Raw genomic sequence first — 20,055 nt, forward strand, 5'->3', positions numbered from 1 at the left:
GATAAGCTCACTTTATCGGTTGATTAATTGGTCACTGGAAGAAGAAAAAACATTACTAAAAAGGCGGTTTGTGAACCTCTTCAACTGATTCTTTGAAAATATGAAAAGATCCGACCAAAGGGATTCACTTGTCGGACATAGTTAGGGGGAGATTATATTTATTTTATGTACAAAATATGTTTTATGTACAAAACGCCCTGACAGTTTATAAGCTTCTGACAGGTTTATCCGACAGATAAATGGTACGCACATACATTTGAAACGAGTGTTTCAAAACAGTCTATGAAGACGATTACATTCATGACACGCCTGCCTAAAGACGTCCGCAATACTACCGAAATTTACATATTCCTGATGTGACATTTCCTGATTTCCTTACTGCTGGGACTCTGAAAAATATGAATCATCCATGAAGGAAGTGTAGCAGTGTGCGAGTTGTTTGTCTATAGTACCGCATAGACGCGCCCTGGACAAACACATGGACTAAAGAACCTTTAAGCTTTTTAAAGACAAGGTATGTGATTATTATCAACTGCTTTTGTGTTAATAGTGTGTTTGTTTCAGTTTATTTATCACAGCTGACACCGCGAACAGTGCGCGCGTGTGACTACCAGGTGTAGAGCCTACCTATTTTATTTATTGTTTCATTATTAACATTAACTTACATTATATAATGTTTAACAGTCCATTAATGTTCATTAAAATAATTTGAAATGCCATGCAGCTTACAATTTGAAACTATATTTTTCTATTTGAACGTATATGGTGTACTGACATAAAGTAGCCTATAATGTTTGTAAATGAATTATTAATAAAGTTTACTTTAAAGAATTAACTGGAGTTGTATATAAATGCTGTTGATATTTAATGGTAAAACCTTTCTGGAAACTGAAATGAGATAGCCTAGCTGTGTACTGTGCAATGCGTTTGAGAGTGGTATTTGCATGCCATACAATGTATAGTTCTCCATTTTTTTTTTTTTCTAAGTAGGATAAGATGGGGTAAGATGTCCCAAGATGACCTTAATATTTTTCTCTTGACCATATATATATAGGCTAATTGAGTTAAATCATTCAATTTGAATTCAGTGTTGCTATTATGACATATCTTCAATTAAAATATTGGCAGTTAATATATAGTATATAGTTATATATGTCATAGAATCAAGTTAACTTTCAAATTAATCTCTTTTACTGGGATTCTGCTTTGTCTCTCATTAGCTATTCACTTATTCATCTAAATTGTCAAATCACAATTTTAAACAGAATAGCTGATTTAGTATGTAACTTTAATGACTTATATATGATATATTTAATATTGCCTGATATATCAACATCCTGCACATACTAAGATTATATTTAAATATGTTTAATTTTTATGATGAATACACATTGTTCTTAAGCATCTTCCACCATCTTACCCTAATATTGATAGTTGTTCATTTAGTGTATTAGTAATAGTATAGTATACATATATTTTACTGAAGCTATGCTGATGGACATAATTTAATTACTCGGAGAACATTTTTTTCTGATGTCACTTATTCTCTTTGTTGAGATAACCAGATGGAGACCAAGGGAAGCTCCAGCACTCCACCTCCACCAGACTTGCACAAATCTCCAGCAGATGAGTGTGTCGGCGCTGAGGAGCCCCAACAGCAGAGTTTGGGCCAGTCAGATGGGTCACATGATAAAATGGACACCAATATCCATGCTGCTCAGCCTGATGGGACCTCTGCCATCTTCAGAAGGACACCCACTCAGTCCGGCACTAAACTATGTGGCTACCTCAACAAGCAGGGTGGACCTCTCAAAGCCTGGAAGTCCCGCTGGTTTGCCTACGAGGAGAAGAGCTGTCAGCTGTTTTACTACCGCATGGCACAGGATATCAATCCTCTGGGTAAGGTGGATCTGTCTCGTGCCACGTTCAGTTACCCGTTGCAGGGAGAGGAGGGAACCTTTCATATACAGACACCAGAGCGCACTTTCGTTCTCAAGGTAATGTTATCACATGGTTTGGTTTGAAATAACAGGCTTCCATGAACTGTGATTTTTGAAGCAAAAAAGGGGGACAAGCTGCTTGGGATGGAATCAATGAGAAGAACATGGCAACTATACAGGGAGAAAAAATTAAATTATATTGGAGGGAATATGTGCCTCATGGTTGTGAAAATTAGGAATAAAAAATGACAATGTGACTTTCATGTATTTTATCTTCTGCTAAATATGAAATGTTATTAGGTTAAAAACCTGGGAATGTCCATGAAACTTCTATTGGACTAAAATGAAAGAAAAAAACAAAAGTGAAACCAAGTTTTATGATTTCTAATGACAATTCATGATGTAATATAAAAGTTTCTAAAGGTCAGTTGCTGTTCAGAAAACAAGCTTCAGGCATTTAAATGAGGGAGGAATATAAAGCCTTACTTATTCTTTTTTTTTCTTCTTCTTTCTTTCCATTTCCTTCTTTCTTGTCTCCAAAAAGCTTGCTGTTATCAGTAGAGTCAGACAGTCCTTACTTTGAAAGGGCACACTGATCACATGATTGCACTTCATATTTCAGTGCATCACATACTTGAGTATCAACAGTGCTGAAATTAGGTCAGAGAGTACACATTTTGATAAAGTGTATTCTGAACAGAACATTTTTCTTAATTTTTAAAATAAGGCCATCCTGAATATTAAATATGTGGGACTTCTTAAAGGGTCTCTCCTCCTCCTTTGATTGATTAACATTGGGGTTAAGTATGGAGGAATAACAGCCGAGCATCTTCAGTAAGACAACAATGCTTTAGAAATCCTCCTCAATAGTGACCTGGTGTTTTCAAACATCATTCTGTTTTCAGGCAGCTAACAGAGATGCGCAGATGTACTGGTTGCAACAGCTGCAGATGAAACGTGCGTTATACAGGGAGCAGCAAGTTGAACATCAGCCCATGCCAAAACCAGACAACCTAACAGTGGAAAGCACACCATCAGCAAACTGCCCTGGTAAGACTTTGAACTCTTCAGCTTAGTAATACAAGACCTTGAGGAAGACAATACGAAACCTACATGAAAACTGAATAGCACTTACTGTACTTTGGAAATTACACTGTTTATGAAATATGATCTGAGAGTGAATGTACTTTATTTTTTCAAAGGAAAGTTCAGTTTGGCTAGTCATGTGATAAGTTAATAGAAAGTGAAAGATCCACTAACGCAGTCAGAACTTGAGGATTATTCTAGAATGCTTGGAATCTGTGCACCAAAATATTGTTTTAACTGACTGTTTTTTTCGCCGGAGGAGTTTCTTCACCTTCAAACTATTATAAATTCTTCATTCAGATGATAATCTATTATATGTTACTATATATAAATATACTTGCTAACTACATTTGGTGTTCAAAATAACATCCAGGCCATTGTTACTAAACAATTACTAAACCATAGGCTCTGAGCATGAATACAGGGCAGAGAGGAAGAAAAGCCAAGGATAAAGTGGGGAAAGCACAATATTAGCTCAAATGGGGCAGCTGGAAGCAACCAATCAGATAGCATATTACTCAGCTAGCTGCATTGCTTTAGTTTAGTCATCCATGTTCTTTAGCCCAAGGGGGAGGTTGCAAGTTGCAACACAGTGTGATATTTCATTTGTAGAATGTTCTGCAGGACTCATACAGTCTCCAACTATGTTTGTGCGTGTACTGTCTAGCAGATCTACTCATTCTGTTATCTGCCACAGCAGCAGGGTGTGACAGGAAAGGAAATGTCAATCTGCAAGTTTTACATTTTTTTAAAGTTTAGTAATTCTGGGAAAGGGTGGGATGAATGTCAATATCCATCTTATTCACTATGTCGCAGGACAGCTGTGCAACTTAGCATCGCATATCAGTGTTGCATAGCACTTAGATAACAATCTGGGGTTAGAACTGAACACAAAATGACTGCTGAGCTCAGTTCCCCTGTGCACTCAACCCAAGAGGAAGCATTTAAATGACTGTGCAAAAAGCCATTATCCACTCTCATTTGTTGAAAAAAAAAAAAAAAAAACTTTACTATTACATAATGCTTTCACAGATCAGTAATTTAAATAGGCAACATGACATAAATACAACATGACATAAATATAGAAGTATACAGTGGCAAGAAAAAGTATGTGAACCACTTGCAGAATCTGTGAAAATGTTAATAATTTTAACAAAATAAGGGAGATAATACAAAATGCATGTTATTTTTTATTTAGTACTGTCCTGAGTATGATATTTTACATGAAAGATGTTTACATATAATCCACAAGACAAAAAAAAATAGCTGAATTTATTAAAATAACCCCATTCATAAGTATGTGAACCATTGATTCTTAATACTGTGTGTGGTTACCTGGATGATCTACGACTGTTTTTTTGTTTTGTGATGTTTGTTCATGAGTCCCTTGTTTGTCCTGAGCAGTTAAACTGAGCTCTGTTCTTCAGAAAAAATCTCCAGGTCCTGCAGATTTTTCGGTTTTCCAGCATTTTTTGCATATTTGACCCCTTTACAACAGTGACTGAATGATTTTGAGATCCGTCTTTTCACACTGAGGACAACTGAGGGACTCAAACACAACTATTAAAAAAGGTTCAAACATTCACTGATGCTCCAGAAGGAAACATGATGCATTAATAGATGGGGGGTGAAAACATTGGAATTTGAAGATCAAGGTAAATTGTATTTAATTTGTCTTCTGGGAAACATGCAAGTATTTTCTGTTGATTCCGAAGGGCAGTACTAAATGGAAAAAAAATGATATTCAAGCGAAATAAGAAAAATTTGGACCTCTTCATCCTGTTCAAAAGTTTTCACCCCCGACTCTTAATGCATCGTGTTTCCTTCTGGAGCATCAGTGAATGTTTGAACCTTTTTTAATAGTTGTGTTTGAGTCCCTCAGTTGTCCTCAGTGTGAAAAGATGGATCTCAAAATCATTCAGTCACTGTTCAAATATGCAAAAGATGGTGGAAAACTGAAAAATTTTTGGGACCTGGAGGATTTTTTCTGAAGAACAGAGCTCAGTTTAACTGCTCAGAATAAACAAGGGACTCATGAACAACCATCACACAACAAAAAAACAGTCGTAGATCATCCAGGTAACCACACACAGTATTAAGAATCAATGGTTCACAAACTTTTGAACTGGGTCATTTTAATAAATTCAGCAATTTTTTTGTCTTATGGATTATATGTAAACATCTTTTATGTAAAATATCTTACTCAGGACAGTACTAAATAAAAAATAACATGCATTTTGTATTATCTCCCTTATTTTGTTAAAATTTTGCACATTTTCACAGATTCTGCAAGTGGTTCACATACTTTTTCTTGCCACTGTATAATATATATATATATATATATATATATATATATATATATAATATATATAATATAATAAGTAATTATAAATTATTACCAGAAACATTAGTACATCTTGAGTTACAAAATTATAGAGCTTTGTGAAAACCCCTGTGACAGACTTCTGCTGAATATATTCACATGCAAATGATCTTTTTTGAATAAATGCCGGAGTGTTGTTATTGTTAACTAAAACTATTTAATTTGTGTTTATTGAAATAAATCAGAAAATACAATAAAATATACCCTAATTTTTATGTGACATAAAATGACCAAAGCACATAACAAAATATACTAAAACTACAATTAAAATGAAAACTGAAAATATAAAAATAAAAGTTCATTCAAAACATGGTCTAACTTTTTATTAAGTGTTTTTAACTACTATGTACTAACATTTAAACTAATCATTTGATACAATGCACTTATTGTGTACATACATTTTTACATCATACTTCTATTTAAAAAAATACCTGCATGTAATTACAGCTGCAATTCATTTCTGTAGTTACATCTATAAATATGTTGACCCTTCCTTTACCCCTTAACCCACCCTTAAAGGGTTAGTTCACCCAAAAATGAAAATAATGTCATTTATTACTCACCCTCATGCCGTTCCACATCCGTAAGACCTTCGTTAATCTTCAGAACGCAAATTAAGATATTTTTGTTGAAATCCGATGGCTCAGTGAGGCCTGCATAGCCAGCAATGACATTTCCTCTCTCAAGATCCATTAATGTACTAAAAAACATATGTAAATCAGTTCATGTGAGTGCAGTTGTTCAATATTAATATTATAAAGCGACAAGAATATTTTTGGTGCGCCAAAAAAACAAAATAACGACTTATATAGTGATGGCCGATTTCAAAACACTGCTTCATGAAGCTTCGGAGCTTTATGAATCTTTTGTGTTGAATCAGCGGTTCGGAGCGCCAAAGTCATGTGATTTCAGCAGTTTGGCGGTTTGACACGCGATCCCAAAAGAGTGTGACCCAAAAGATTCATAAATAATATAAGAGTATATAAATAATACTAAAATAACACTGGTCTGCTGCAAATGTCCCACAAATTAACTGCAAGTTTGCTTAAAAAAGTTTTGAAAGGGTTTGAGGCAAAGGAACTTAATGCTTACTTGTGATGTTACGTAAAAAAACTATTTTTGTTCAGTAAAAAAATGTTATTGTAAGGGATAATTTGCGTTTCTGTTTGTGTTTACATGTGTTTAGTTCTGTTTGCTGTGTTTCTGTTAGTTACTATGGTTTCTCATTGTTTGATTATTATTTGCACCTGTTGTTTATTTCATCGATTGGTTGTCTGTGTATTTAAGCTCTGGGTTTCTTTCCGTTCATTGTCAGGTCTTGTCGTGTGTATAGCGGTTATTTGGTTTTCATAGTGTTCTTAGTGTTTTGAGTTTTGTTAAATAAAGATCCACACTACAGCGAAAAGATCTTTTTTCACCTTTATTGCGACCCGGAACGTGACAGTTATATGGTTGAGGAAGTCTTTAAACTGATTTTTGAGGCACAGAAACCTTTTGGGAATTATAGTGGAAGTGTGGCAGCAGTAATTTGATATAAAATTTCTTTCTAATGTATATCTGCTATATGCAGATGACTGTCTGCTATATGCAGATGACTGGATTGACTTATTTATATTGCAAATCACTCCCAGTCTCTTCTAATTTACCGTGCATAAATGGATCATTTACAGGAATCCAAATAGGGTTGGGCTTGTCGTTGTGCTAGAAGCACTTGCATACCTTTTACTCAGACACCCCCTTCCAACCACAAGCTCTGGTATTCAGGCATTAGGAAACAGCTGTTGGATGACAGAGTAAAATGCAGGAAATGAGAAAAAGAATGCCTGAGCAGCTGAATCTGTAGAAAATCTGAAATATTGCTCCACCAGGCAAATATAGCCTAAAAGTATTATCAGACACAGAATTCATATTTTTTGTTTTACTCTGTGCTAGCTAGTGGTTAGCATATCGATCTTTCATACTGATTGAGCATTCCTCTTTTCCACATGATTGGCCTTGGGCCAGTAACCGGCCAGACTTGCCGATTCCGAGCTGGTCCGTTTTGTTGCTAGCGGAGTAGCGTACTGCACAGGCAGTAACGACAGTTGCGCATTCTCGCTCTCTTCTCTCCAACGGTGAAGTGACACACACCCGCCTCTCACTCACTTGTCTCATTCGCTCCGGTTAAATAGTGCTTGTATTGCGCATAACTCTACTAATTTCCGCAGGTTTCGCCTCACAACAAAAAAGTGTATGTGCCACTGATCTATTTAAAGGGGTCATATAATGCCACTTTTACAAGATGTAAGTCTCTGGTGTCCCCAGATTGTGTATGTGAAGTTTTAGCTCAAAATGCCCCACAGATTTTGTCACTTTTTGAGGGTGAGCAAAAACGCTCCATTTTTGTGTGTGTCCCTTTAAATGCAAATGAGCAAGAAGAGGGCGGAGTTTCAAGAGTTTGTGTTAGCAGCTCCGATTACCTCAAGCTGAAAATGACTCACTGAAAATGTTAGAAACTGTTCAGTCTTTTATGTTCAAACCGGAGTCGGACAATGATGGAGAGACTCAGGAAGAAGTGACAACATGTAGAATGCAACAGGACATTTCTGAATGGTTAGTTGATGAATGTATGTAGCTCATGTGGAGTTAACTATCTTAAAGTCATTGATTAGCATATTCTGTCATGATAATCTATAAATTGCTCGTGTGGGAACTGTTCTAAAATGCCCACAGAGCCAGGGAATATATGCTGCATGAAGACAGAACAAGTATAGTTTAGTTTAATTACAGTTATAACTTATGTTGTCATCTTGCTTTTATGACATGCTATTGCATTTGTGTTATGTACTGTATTGCAATAACATGGCCTCACCCCTTTGTTGCGTGTTTTCGGGGGCAGGGTTTATGTAAATTTTAGGGTTAGTGATGTCACCAGAGAAGAAGCTCTTTGTAGTCCCTACCAGCCGTTTGTTGTAGTCCTTAAACAGAATTCTTTAAAAGAAAATATCCCCCTTTGCATTCAACTTTGAGCATCGTAACTATGCAGATGTTGTTTGTATGCACATGTACTTCACCCTGTGATAATAAACACACAAAACAATACAACATTGTTTGCTTGTGTCATTAATAGAACTAGGTGGAGCAAGACAGAACAGAACATCACGATCAGAGTTTCCAAAAAGACAGGAAGCAACATAACTGTTTTCAACAGGTGGTAATAATAAGAAATGTGTCTTAAGCACCAAAATCAACAAATTAGAATGATTTCTGAAGGATCATGTGACACTGAAGACTGGAGTAGTGATGTTGAAAATTCAGCTTTGAAATGAATAAATTATATTTTAAAATATATTAAAATAGAAAAAAGATAATTGTAATAATATTTAACAATATTACTGTTTTTACTGTTTTTTGATCAAATAAATGCAGCATTGGTGAGCATAAGAAACTTCTTTCAAAAACATGAAAAAAGGTTTTTCTTACAAAACAAATAAGAAACAAGTCTCATTATCTGAAAGCATCTAGTTATACTGGACTATCAGATGTATTTAATGCAATGGGTTTTGCTTTCTTTTACACAGCTGACTTCTTGCCCATGGTGAAGACGCCTTCTGGTCTGGTTGGTGAAGAAGCTGCCAGTCTGCCGGCACCAGGATTAAAAAGCCCCCTCAATATGTCAATCAAACATCCGCTAATTGAGCTACAGTGAGTACATGTACCTATTGTTTTTTTCTCTGTCTGATCTTAAAAAATGGACACTGGCATCATGTCATATTTCTAGAGTAAAATGAAAATTAGGTCATGCTGGAAATTTGCGTCAGCAACTTCCAAAAAAAAAAAAAAAAAATCGGTGTTATCCAAATTTCTCTAGAATTATTATTTTAGGGAAGTTTGACTCTTACTCTGTGACATAAATTGTGACGCATATACTTCCTGACATTTTATATGAATGAGAGTGACCAAGCTGTCTTATGGGGTTCTCACATTAGACAACATCAGAAAAGAGGGATATTCAATTAAAACATTAATAAATGATAATAAAATATTTATTATTTATTTACAAATAAATAAAATGAAAAGAAAAATGTTAATGCACCATATAAAAAAAAAGAAAAGTAAAATAAAGTAAAAAAATAAGATAACAAATCTAAAATAATTATATTATTATTAATATTATAAAAGGTATTACTAATAAACCTAGAAAAATAAGCTTGTTTTGTGGGGATTGCACCGTATAGTCTGTCTAATATAAGATTAGGAAGTGATTGTAGTTTCACATCTGTCTCAGTGAGGAAGTGGGAAGTTGCTTCTATTTCTGAATAAAACACATCATCACAAACACTGTTTCATCATCATCTGCAATGACAAAAATCATTCAATTGATTATATAATAGACACACAAAGGAGGCATCGCTTTTACTATTGCTTATACTTGCTCAGTTGCTTACGACTGATTAGTTCCAATATCAATCCTAAGTATTAAACTTCAGCACAACTTGTCTTGCACCATCTGTGCTATGGATGTGATCCAAATCATGAGGTTTGTGCTTTTACTTTTTTTAAGTGATTGGACTTACAATTTTCACCTGATGGTTAATAAAATGGGCAATGAATCCCTTCAGACTTTAATTGGAGGGACCCAGCTGTATCTAGAAACTCTAGTGGGCTCTGTTGATTTGATCCAGTAAACAACCACCTAACAAACACCTAACATCCTTGTAACCACTCAGAAGACTTAGAACTCCTTAGCAACCACATAGCAATGCCCTAGAAACCATCCACAACACACTTAGCTTCATGTTGCAACTTTTACACTGGCTTTTTTCTTGCAAAAATGTAGTTGTTATTGTCATTTCTTCAGAGGTGTCTCTGTGATTTATTTACAGGAACACAATGCACAGTTTCCGTAACCGGCAGTCACAAGAAATTAGACAAAGTGTTTTCCATATTGACGACCCAAATGTCACCCAAAAAACACTCTCATCTAAGACATCCAGTAAGCACTACCACTTTCTCACCAGAAAAATTACAAACAATTGTTTTAAATGTAAATGCTCATAGCCACCTTCCTCTTTAGCTTTAGCAGTCCCCACATCCGGTTCTTCTCAAACCCCAGAATTCCCTGTTAATGCCAAGTGTGAGGACCTGCAAAAAAATCATCTATCCACAGTGTCACAAAACAGGAAGGGTTACAAAGAAAAGTTCAAACCTCTGGACCTAGACACATCTCAACATGAAAAACTTTCCCTGGCTGAAGAGGTCAAAGCACAGAAGGTAAAGTGAGAACATTAACCCCCACTTCACCTTTATCTTCCTTCTGGATTATTTATTACTCTTATAATCAACTAAAACCTGCATATGCATGTTTTCAGGAGTTGGTGTTGCTGCTACATAAAGTGCTGGAAGATGCTCAGCTAGAGAAACGTACCTGTGCTCAGTTTCTAGCTGCGGAGGGAGAGCAGGAGCGCTTGGAGCTCCTCAAACACGGTGAACGACGTGCAGCCGAATTGCGAGACCATCTGGAGTCACTGCAGCAGGAGAATGAGAGCCTACGGAGGGATCTGAACCAGAGGGACTCCCATATTGCTGAACTCCAAGAGAGTGTCAAGCTCTTGATGCACAAGAACCAGGCCAAACAGGAAGTGTTATTGAAGCTATCTGAGAAGTTAGCAGCCTGTGGGGAAGACCAGCATTACACCAATGGGCTGGAAACTGAGACCTTCAAACAGCTAACACTGGAGAATGAGCATTTGAAAGTGAGAAAATAAAGCATTTTACAATATCTATCTATCTATCTATCTATATATATCTATATATCTACATATCTATCTATATATATATATATATCTATATATATATACAATGACGTTAAAAAGTTTGGTATCGTTAAGATTTTTAATGTTTTTAAAAGAAGTCTCTTATGTTCACAAAGGCTGCATTTATTTGATTAAAAATACAAAAAAAAAATAAAAATAAAAAAACAGTAATATTGTGAAATATTATTACAGTTTAAACCTAACTTAGCCCTAACTGTTTTCTATTTGAATATATTTTAAAATGTAATTTATTCCTGTGATGCAAAGTTTTTCAGCGTCATTACTCCAGTCTTTAGTGTCACATGATCCTTCAGATATCATTCTAATATGCTGGTTTGCTGCTCAAGAAACGTTTCTTCTTATTATCAATGTTGAAATTAGTTTGATGAATAGAAAGTGCAAAAGAACAGCATTTTTCTAAAATAGAAAGCTTTTGTAACATTATGCACTACCTTTCAAAAGTTTGGGGTCAGTAAGATTTTTTTTATATATACTTTTATTCAGCAAGGATGCATTAAATTGATCAAAAGTGACAGTAAAGACATTTATAATGTTATAAAAGATTCTATTTCAAATAAATGCTGTTCTTTTAAACTTTCTATTCATCAAAGAATACTAAAAAAAAATTTACACAACTGTATGTACAGTGCACATACTGTAATTAGGGCCCAAGCCGAAGGCGAAGGCCCTATTGTGTTTTTTTTAGGAAGATTAATTTTTTTCGACTATTCAGGCATTTTTGCAGGCCCTTACCATGCTCAGAAACTCTTGAAACTTTGCACACACATTGCAATCGTCGGCCATCAGGGCCGGACAGAGGCTGGTACCCGGGCGTGGCAGGGGGGCTCGAAAGCGCCCCCTTGAACGGGGTCCGAAATCTTGGTCCATATATCAAACAAAAAATTCGGTACACATGTAGACCTTATAGAGGTTGTCTGAGGAAAAACACAGACATGGAAGATTAGGATGATATTCTGCAATCATTGACCTATGACATTCTATGACATGAAATTCATCTAAATTTAAACATGGATGTGGCTGTTGTGGTTTGTGATCATATGGGCACCAGCTGCTGCAGTAAATGTGTTGTATTCAAATGACTTTGACATAGTCCTTTTATGTTTACCCATTTTAAATGCCTATTTCCCGCCATGCACAGTTGCCCTGAAGCCACCGGGTTGACAGTGCCACCGGGCTTGGGCCCGTCATCGCTGCTTGCAGCTATATTTCACATTATTTTTGTTGTTTGTCAGAAAGAATGAAGAATATCTATCATTCAACAGTTTTAATTTTAACCACAAAAATATTAGGCAGCATTATTTTCTGTCTTGTTTTGCAATCATGACTTACACTACCATTCAAAATGTTTCTGTTTTGAAGAAATTAATACTTTTATTCAGCAAGGATGCATTCAATTTCTCAATAGTGACAGTGAAGACTTTTATATTGATGCAAAAATTCTATTCTGTTCTGCTGTACTTTAATATTCATCAAAGAATCATATAAGGATCATGTGACACTGAAGACTGGAATAATGATGCTGTAAAAATGGCTTTGCCAACACAGGAATAAATTACATTTTAAAATATATATTCAAACAGAAAACAGTTATTTCAAGTTGTAATATTTGACAGTATTACCATTTTTACTGTATTTTTGATCAAATAAATGCAGCCTTGGTAAGAAGAGACTTCTTTCAAAAAAAGAATTAAAAATCTTACTAACACTAAACTTTTGAAAGATAGTGTGTGTACACATATGTAAGTCTGCAAAAACTATGTGTTTTGTTTTCAAAAAAAAAAAAAAACTTAAAATGTGCATTATTTATGAACAGTTTATTTGCATTATATGTCAATTCTGAAATGACTGTGCCAAGCATGATTACAGCTCTGCTGGAAACACAATCATGATCATATCTCTATTTCAGGATGATTTGAAAGCATATAAAACCCAGAACCAGTATCTAAACTCTGAGATCTACCAGCTGACGACGCTTTGGAGAAAAAGTTCAGAACAGGAGCAAAGTCTGATAGTAAAGGTGAATTTTTTTCTGTCAAGGTTTCTTGCACCAAAACAAGCATGTACTTGTTGCTGTACTTAAAAGACGTCTTTACCCTTTGTTCTGCTTGGCTAATCTCTTCATCTGAACACTCAATAAGGCATTTATGAACTGAGAGATTTGTGTTTTGAAAGTGTTTAAAGGAAAACTTTAAAGGGAAATTACATTTTTAGAATAGGAACCTTATGGCATGATTGTTTGGAAAAAAAAATTGATGGTAAATGTCACAAAGTTTGAAACAAGATTTACTATAGCTTTACTTTGTGTGTATTAGTGTGCTGTTTTAGAGGCCAATAACTGTCAGATGGAAAGCAGATACCTGGGAATCCTCCAGAAACTCCTGGAGAGTAAGGAATTGAATCCGGAGCAGAGGGAAGCAATCAAGAAGGTGATTAAAGATGCAGTTCAGGCAGATCTGAACACAGTCATCAAACTAAACCCCATCAGGTAAACACTGTCCCATCAGTTCACCCACAATTCATTTACTCACCCTGTTCATATATTCTTTGGAGATCTCAATTCTCATTCGCACTTGCACACATTCATCTGGAATAGTAAACCATTCCAGACTTCATTTTTGGATGGAAATAAATGACTTAGGTTCATTGACATCCTGAGATTTATAAAGAAATGGATCGGTTGTTGCTTAGATAAGTATCCTGCTAAAAGAATGTTGAAGAAGAATGTAGAGCTTCAATGAAATCATGTTTATTAGGAATAATAGGGTAAATCATAGAACAGTTTGCCATATAAATGTTTGTCAAAGTTCTGTTTATGTTGAAAAAAAAAATCACAATTCCCAACATTCCACAGTGATTACGATGAATATGGATTTAGGATCGCAATAGACTACAAAGTTGAGGACCTGAAGCTCCTTTCTAAGATCCAGGCCCTGGAGATCCGATCCCAAAACCTGCTGAATCAAGAGGAATGTGATGGCCCGCTGTTGGCTCGTTGCGCTCAGCTCCTGTTCGGACGTCCTGAAGCTGAACTGTCTTCATCAGCAGAAATGAAGAGTCTACTCCGGACAGGCTTACCACGAGAGTACCGCGTGAAGTTTTGGCGTTTTATGATACAGACTAGAACCAAGTCAGTAAGGGGGCGTCATCCCAACCGCTATCAAGAGCTTTGCGAGAACAGCAGAACCTCACCGCACCTGGTGCCCAGACAGATCCAGCTGGACCTGGATCGTACGTTGACCTCCAATCAACTCTTTTCCCCTCCTTCAAGCCCCATGATTCAAAAGCTGGAGAGAGTTCTTCAAGCATTCTCATGGCAAAACCCCACCATCGGCTACGTGCAGGGACTCAACAGGTAATTACAATCAAAGTAATAACAAGAATTTATGTCAAAGTTAAAGTTTAAATCTTAAATGTAATTTAATTTAAATAAATATTATATTTATATTAAATGTATATTTAATTTAAATCTAATCTTGAATATAAATCTAAACTTTTTGATATAAAATACATGAGGCAATATGAAAGACATTTTTTTGCTAAATTTACATGCTTAATTTTACCTTTAATGTGTCATAATTGAGTACACCCCTTTGACATTACTAAACACTACAAAGTAGCACAGAAATGACATATTTTACCATCAGTCTACATGCAAAGTGATATCTGCTATGCTAAACTGCCAACAAACTATTCAGTACCAACATTATACTGACCTTATATAGACCATTTCATGTGATATACTGACATCTAGTGGTCATTTGTTTACAACTTGCTTAAGAAGGTGCCTTACAGGCTCATAAGATTAGGGGTGAGTTTACTGTAGGGCCATGACACCTATATGCAAAAAAAAAAAAAAAAAAAAAAAAGGTAAATACCAACATCTATGCCACTGTGTGCAGACTGGCAGCCATTGCTCTGCTGGTACTACAGGATGAGGAAGATGCCTTCTGGTGCCTGGTAGTGATTGTGGAGTACATCATGCCTCGCAATTACTACACTAAAGACCTGCTGGGCTGTCAGGTGAGAACTTAAAAATTGCAAATATTTTGCATAAAGGGTTAGTTCATCCAAAAATGAAGATTCTGTCACTTATTACTCAACCTCATGTCGTTCCACAGCCGTAAGACCTTCGTTCATCTTCGGAACACAAATTAAGATATTTTTGATAAAATCCTAAATGTATATGACTCGTCCATAGACAGCAATTTGACCAACACTTTCAAGGTCTAGAAAGATACTGTAAAGACATTGTTAAAACAGTCGACATGACTACAGTGGTTTAACCTTAATTTCATGAAGCACCACTGCGACGAGAATATTTTTTGTGTGCAAAAACAAAAACACAAATAACGACTTTATTCAACAGTCTCTTCCCTTCCCTCTCATTATCCTTACTCAGTTGCCGCAGTAAGCACAGTGAAGGCTTCCATGTTTATGTCCGAATGCCGGCTCAGTATTGGCCGACGCTGTTCATGTGAGCTGCACGACGCATGCATGTGATGCTGACGCAGGAGCCGGCCAATAATGAGTCGGCGCTTGACGTAAACAACATATGAGAATGACGCAGAAGAGAAGATATTGTTGAATAAAGTTAGTTTTGTTTTGTTTTTACGCACAAAAAGTATTCTCATCACTTCATAAAATTAACCACTGCAGTCACGTCGACTATTTTAATGATGTATTTAGTACCTTTCTGGATCTTGAAAGTGTTGATTATATTGCTGTCTATGGACAAGTCATATACCTCTCGGATTTCATCAAAATATCTTAATTTGTGTTCCTAAGATGAACGAAGGTCTTATGGGTGTGGAACAACATGAGGGTGAGTAATTAATGACATTTTAATTTTTTGGGTGAACTAATCCTTTAATCTTAAAATACACTTTTTATAGTTTTACTTTAATACTTAATCCTAAAACTTGCTGCTTATAGTCAGTTTAAATGTTGATTTTCAGTCCGACTATAAATATATAAACCGACAACATACTTTTGTACACTACTGTTTAATAGTTTGGGGTTGGTAAGACTTTTTTTTAAATGTTTTTTGAATGAAGTTCCTTATGTAAAATCAGTAATATTCTGCAATATCATCGCAATTTGAAACAACTGTTTTCTTTAATGTAATTTATTCCTGTGATGCAAAGCTGATTTCTCAGCATCATTACTCCAGTCTCCAGAACCTTTAGAAATCATTCTAATATGCTTTTCTAGTTCTAGTTTTTTCTTGTTTAATATATTTTAAACTGTAATTTATTCTTGTGATGACAAAGCTGAATATGCTGATTTGGTGCTCAAGAAACATTTATTATCAATGTTGAAAACAGTTGCTGCTTAATATTTTTGAGGAAACAGTGATCTTTTTTTTTTCAGGTTTTATGAATGAATAGAAAGTTCAAAAGAACAGCATTTTAAAATATTTTTTGTAACAATATAAAAATCTTTAGGGCCAATTTTTGGAGCCCCTAAAGGGACCTTTGCAAAAATAAAAATATACAGACTTTCGCGTGCTCACGAGAAACTCTTCACGTGCGCACGTTATAATTTCCATTTTATGTATACTTTACAAATTTCCTTTGTGCGTTACTGCCATTTTACTATGATGAAAATGAGAGTATGGATGCACATGAATTAATAAAGCAGTATTTGCTCAAAATTTGGCTATCATTAGGGCAGAATAGGTATGGCAGTATAATATCACAGCCTTATGTCCGCTTTAAAGCATCCTCTGTGACGGCTGTAAAATGTGCTGATGTTTTGAGCGGAAATGTATATTCCTCAAACTCTAAATGGCCCATCTTCATTTTACTGTCTCTATCTCTCACACACTTCTTCCAACTTTCTTCTTCTAACTTTCTTCTTCTCATCTCTCCAGGCCGACCAGCGTGTACTAAAGGACCTCATGTTCGAGAAACTGCCTCGACTCACAGCCCATCTGGAAGCGCTAAAAGTAGACGTATCACTCATCACTGTTGAATGGTTCCTGGTGCTGTTCGTGGAGAGTCTGCCTACCCGCATACTGTTTAAAGTATGGGACGCCTTCCTGTATGAGGGCATCAAGGTACCTTGGATCTATGATAGAGCATTCTGGGAAATAGTGTATAGATCAGTACTGGGTTCTATTGAATTACTGAACAGATTACAAACTAAGAATAGTTTGATGTTTCTGAATACTCTGCTGAATATTTTGCAATAGTTTTAAGGACTAAATCCCCCATTCTTTCATAGGTGATATTCCGATATGCACTGGCTCTTTTCAAATACAAAGAGGAAGACATCTTAAAGATTCAAGACAGTGCCGAAATGTACCAGTATCTCCGCATCTTCCCAAACACCATTGTAGATGGAAGGTAAGATGAAGGATAGAAAAGAAAATACTGTAAACTGAGTGTGTATAAAAAAAGTAAGAGTAACGTAAGAGTGATAGATAGATAGATAGATAGATAGATAGATAGAGTAATGTACAGCAATGGAAGTTCTTCTACAGTGTAGAATAGTAATATTTTCTGTAGTTGATGCATTCTAAAGGTGTTATACAATAAATGTATTCATAAAGCCTTATACTATACCATATAACATTATTCATGGTTACACCTTTAAGGATGAATTATATCACAGGACATACCATTACATTTTGTGTGTATCATGTTTTAATGCATTTTTTGTCTTTTAACGTATAGGCTAGTATTATAATGTATTATTTATGATAAAACACAATGGACAATTTGTATTTTAAGGCATTATGAATAGCTGTATGACATTTTAATACCTATAGAATGCATTTTTTACACAGTTAAGAGTTAAATTATTCACAATTATTTATATGCAAACATAAGATCTATTATAAAGCATTATGAATGCATCATATCATATTTTGTTCTTTTTAAATTGTACTTTAAATAGTATATATTAGTAATAATAGTGTATATTAATAAATCTAAATGTATATTTGTACCTAAAACAGGCAGCATTTCTAATTTTCATTTCGTTTAACTTCATGTACTAAAATAACTAGGATTAAAACTGAAATAAAAATGAACAAAAATTATATATAAAGACATTTTTAAAAAATCACTTTCTCTCTTCCATTTAATTTCTAAGGAGCTCCTGGTATTGTAGACAGTGTAGCTATTTTCGCCACAGTCAGACATCACCACCATATATATAATTCATTGAGCCATAGTAAAACAAAGCAGCCTGCATCAGTCTGAGCAGCAGTCATGCAAATAGAAACAGAATATGGGTCAGATGTCTCTGTGGTGTGGCTATTTTTAACATACGCCCCTGATAGTATGCGTGCCTGCCGTGCACCTGCTCATTCCTGCTTTTAGCGCATGTATGGCATGGTTTCAAAAACAAAGAAGAGAAGCTTGCTTGGGGAGAGTCTTTTCCAAACCACAGGCAGTAGTTTTCTTAGATATAATCAATATACCTCATCTTCCTTATCCACAGGAAGCTGACAAGCATTGCCTTCAATGACATGAACCCACTGCCCATGAAGCTACTGTGGAACCGTCGCGGCGTGCATCTGGAACGTCTCCACGCTGAGATTAAAGAGCTGGAGAACTTACAGAAAGCATACAAAGCTGAAAACGTCCAGTGCAAAGACAAAGAGCTGGACACCCTCGCTAGTGAAGATGAAGAGGAGGTATAGAAGAGTCAAACATAAGCTCTTGATGCATGTGCAAAACGAGAAACACTAAACAGAAAGAACTCATCATTTACTCACCCTCATTTTGTCCAAACTCATATGGTCAGTCTTTTCCATTTAGTAAAACTGAATGGTGCCAAAAGGTCTATCATTGGTCCTGAAAGCTGTCTGTCAGGGTGCGGGGTAGGGTTAGAGGTTGTTTCTGTTGTAGCAATTCACCTTTCGGCATGCCCATTAATCCGACCTGCAGCTATCCCTGTCTCGAAAATCTTGCCCTCTACCTCTCAACTACTTTTTGGTGCTTTTCTCAGGATGACATGAAGGTGAGTAAATGATGATTTCATTTTGCGAAAGACAATGCACAAATGGCTTGAACAAAAGGATACATTTTTACAGTAGGGGCAGCAGAAAGCTGCACTGACCTCAGCATTGGGCATGTTGAGGCCCTATGTATTTGCACAGATGCGTATTTGCATCTACGCTACTGTTCAAAAGATTCAGGTCAAAAAGATTTGTTTTTATTTAATTCAGCAAGATGGATGCATTAAATTGATCAAAAGTGACAGTAAAGAGTTTTACTTTGTTACAAATATTTCTATTTAAAATAAATGCTGTTTTTTTTATTCCTCAAAGATTCAAAGACTTTAACATTGATAAATGTTACCTGAGCAGCAAATCAGCATATTAGAATGATTTCTGATGGATCATGTGACACTGAAGACTGGAGTAATGATGTTGAAAATTCAGCTTTACATCCACTGGAATAAATTACATTTTACAATATATTAAAATAGAAAACAGTTATATTAAATTGTAATATTTCACAATATTACTGTTTTATTGTATTTTTGATCAAATAAATGCAGCCTTGGTGAGCATAAGAGACTTCTTTCATTAAAACATCTTATGACACCACAACTTTTGAACAGTAGCGTATATGTAACCCCCTCAGTAAAGATTTGTTTTTAAATTTGTTTTCTTTTAAGATTTTGTACTGCACTACTACTGTATTTAACACATGAATGCATATATTATCAGCCTCATGCACAGTTTAGAAAATCCAATATGACATTGTCCCAATAACATGCACATAATAAATATTAAACTTTAAAACTCCAGTTTGTCTTCATATTTGGTGAAAATCCAGTGTAAAATCTGTCTGAACAGCTGACACTGAAGAAA

At 35.5% G+C, this 20,055-nt stretch overlaps 1 protein-coding gene across 3 annotated transcripts; it reads left to right on the forward strand.

The window, feature by feature from the left end:
• Nucleotides 1-140: 140 nt before the first annotated feature.
• tbc1d2 (TBC1 domain family, member 2) lies at nt 141-19,986 on the forward strand. 3 transcript variants are annotated; one of them, XM_051918252.1, is made up of 14 exons: nt 141-514; nt 1,558-1,997; nt 2,846-2,990; nt 8,970-9,093; nt 10,275-10,384; nt 10,466-10,662; nt 10,761-11,144; nt 13,132-13,242; nt 13,538-13,710; nt 14,077-14,577; nt 15,125-15,245; nt 17,098-17,283; nt 17,451-17,572; nt 18,675-19,986. In XM_051918252.1, the coding sequence occupies exons 2-14, from the start codon at nt 1,566-1,568 to the stop codon at nt 18,874-18,876; spliced, it is 2,808 nt and encodes a 935-aa protein (XP_051774212.1). In that variant the 5' UTR covers nt 141-514; nt 1,558-1,565; the 3' UTR covers nt 18,877-19,986. The 3 variants fall into 3 exon arrangements, with proteins under 3 accessions (XP_051774212.1, XP_051774211.1, XP_051774213.1); XM_051918251.1 differs by having other exon boundaries at nt 143-514; nt 1,566-1,997; XM_051918253.1 differs by lacking the exon at nt 141-514 and having other exon boundaries at nt 1,756-1,899.
• Nucleotides 19,987-20,055: the final 69 nt, after the last annotated feature.

The sequence above is a fragment of the Ctenopharyngodon idella genome, chromosome 14 (assembly GCF_019924925.1).
Source record: "Ctenopharyngodon idella isolate HZGC_01 chromosome 14, HZGC01, whole genome shotgun sequence".
In the NCBI taxonomy this organism is placed as follows: domain Eukaryota; kingdom Metazoa; phylum Chordata; class Actinopteri; order Cypriniformes; family Xenocyprididae; genus Ctenopharyngodon; species Ctenopharyngodon idella.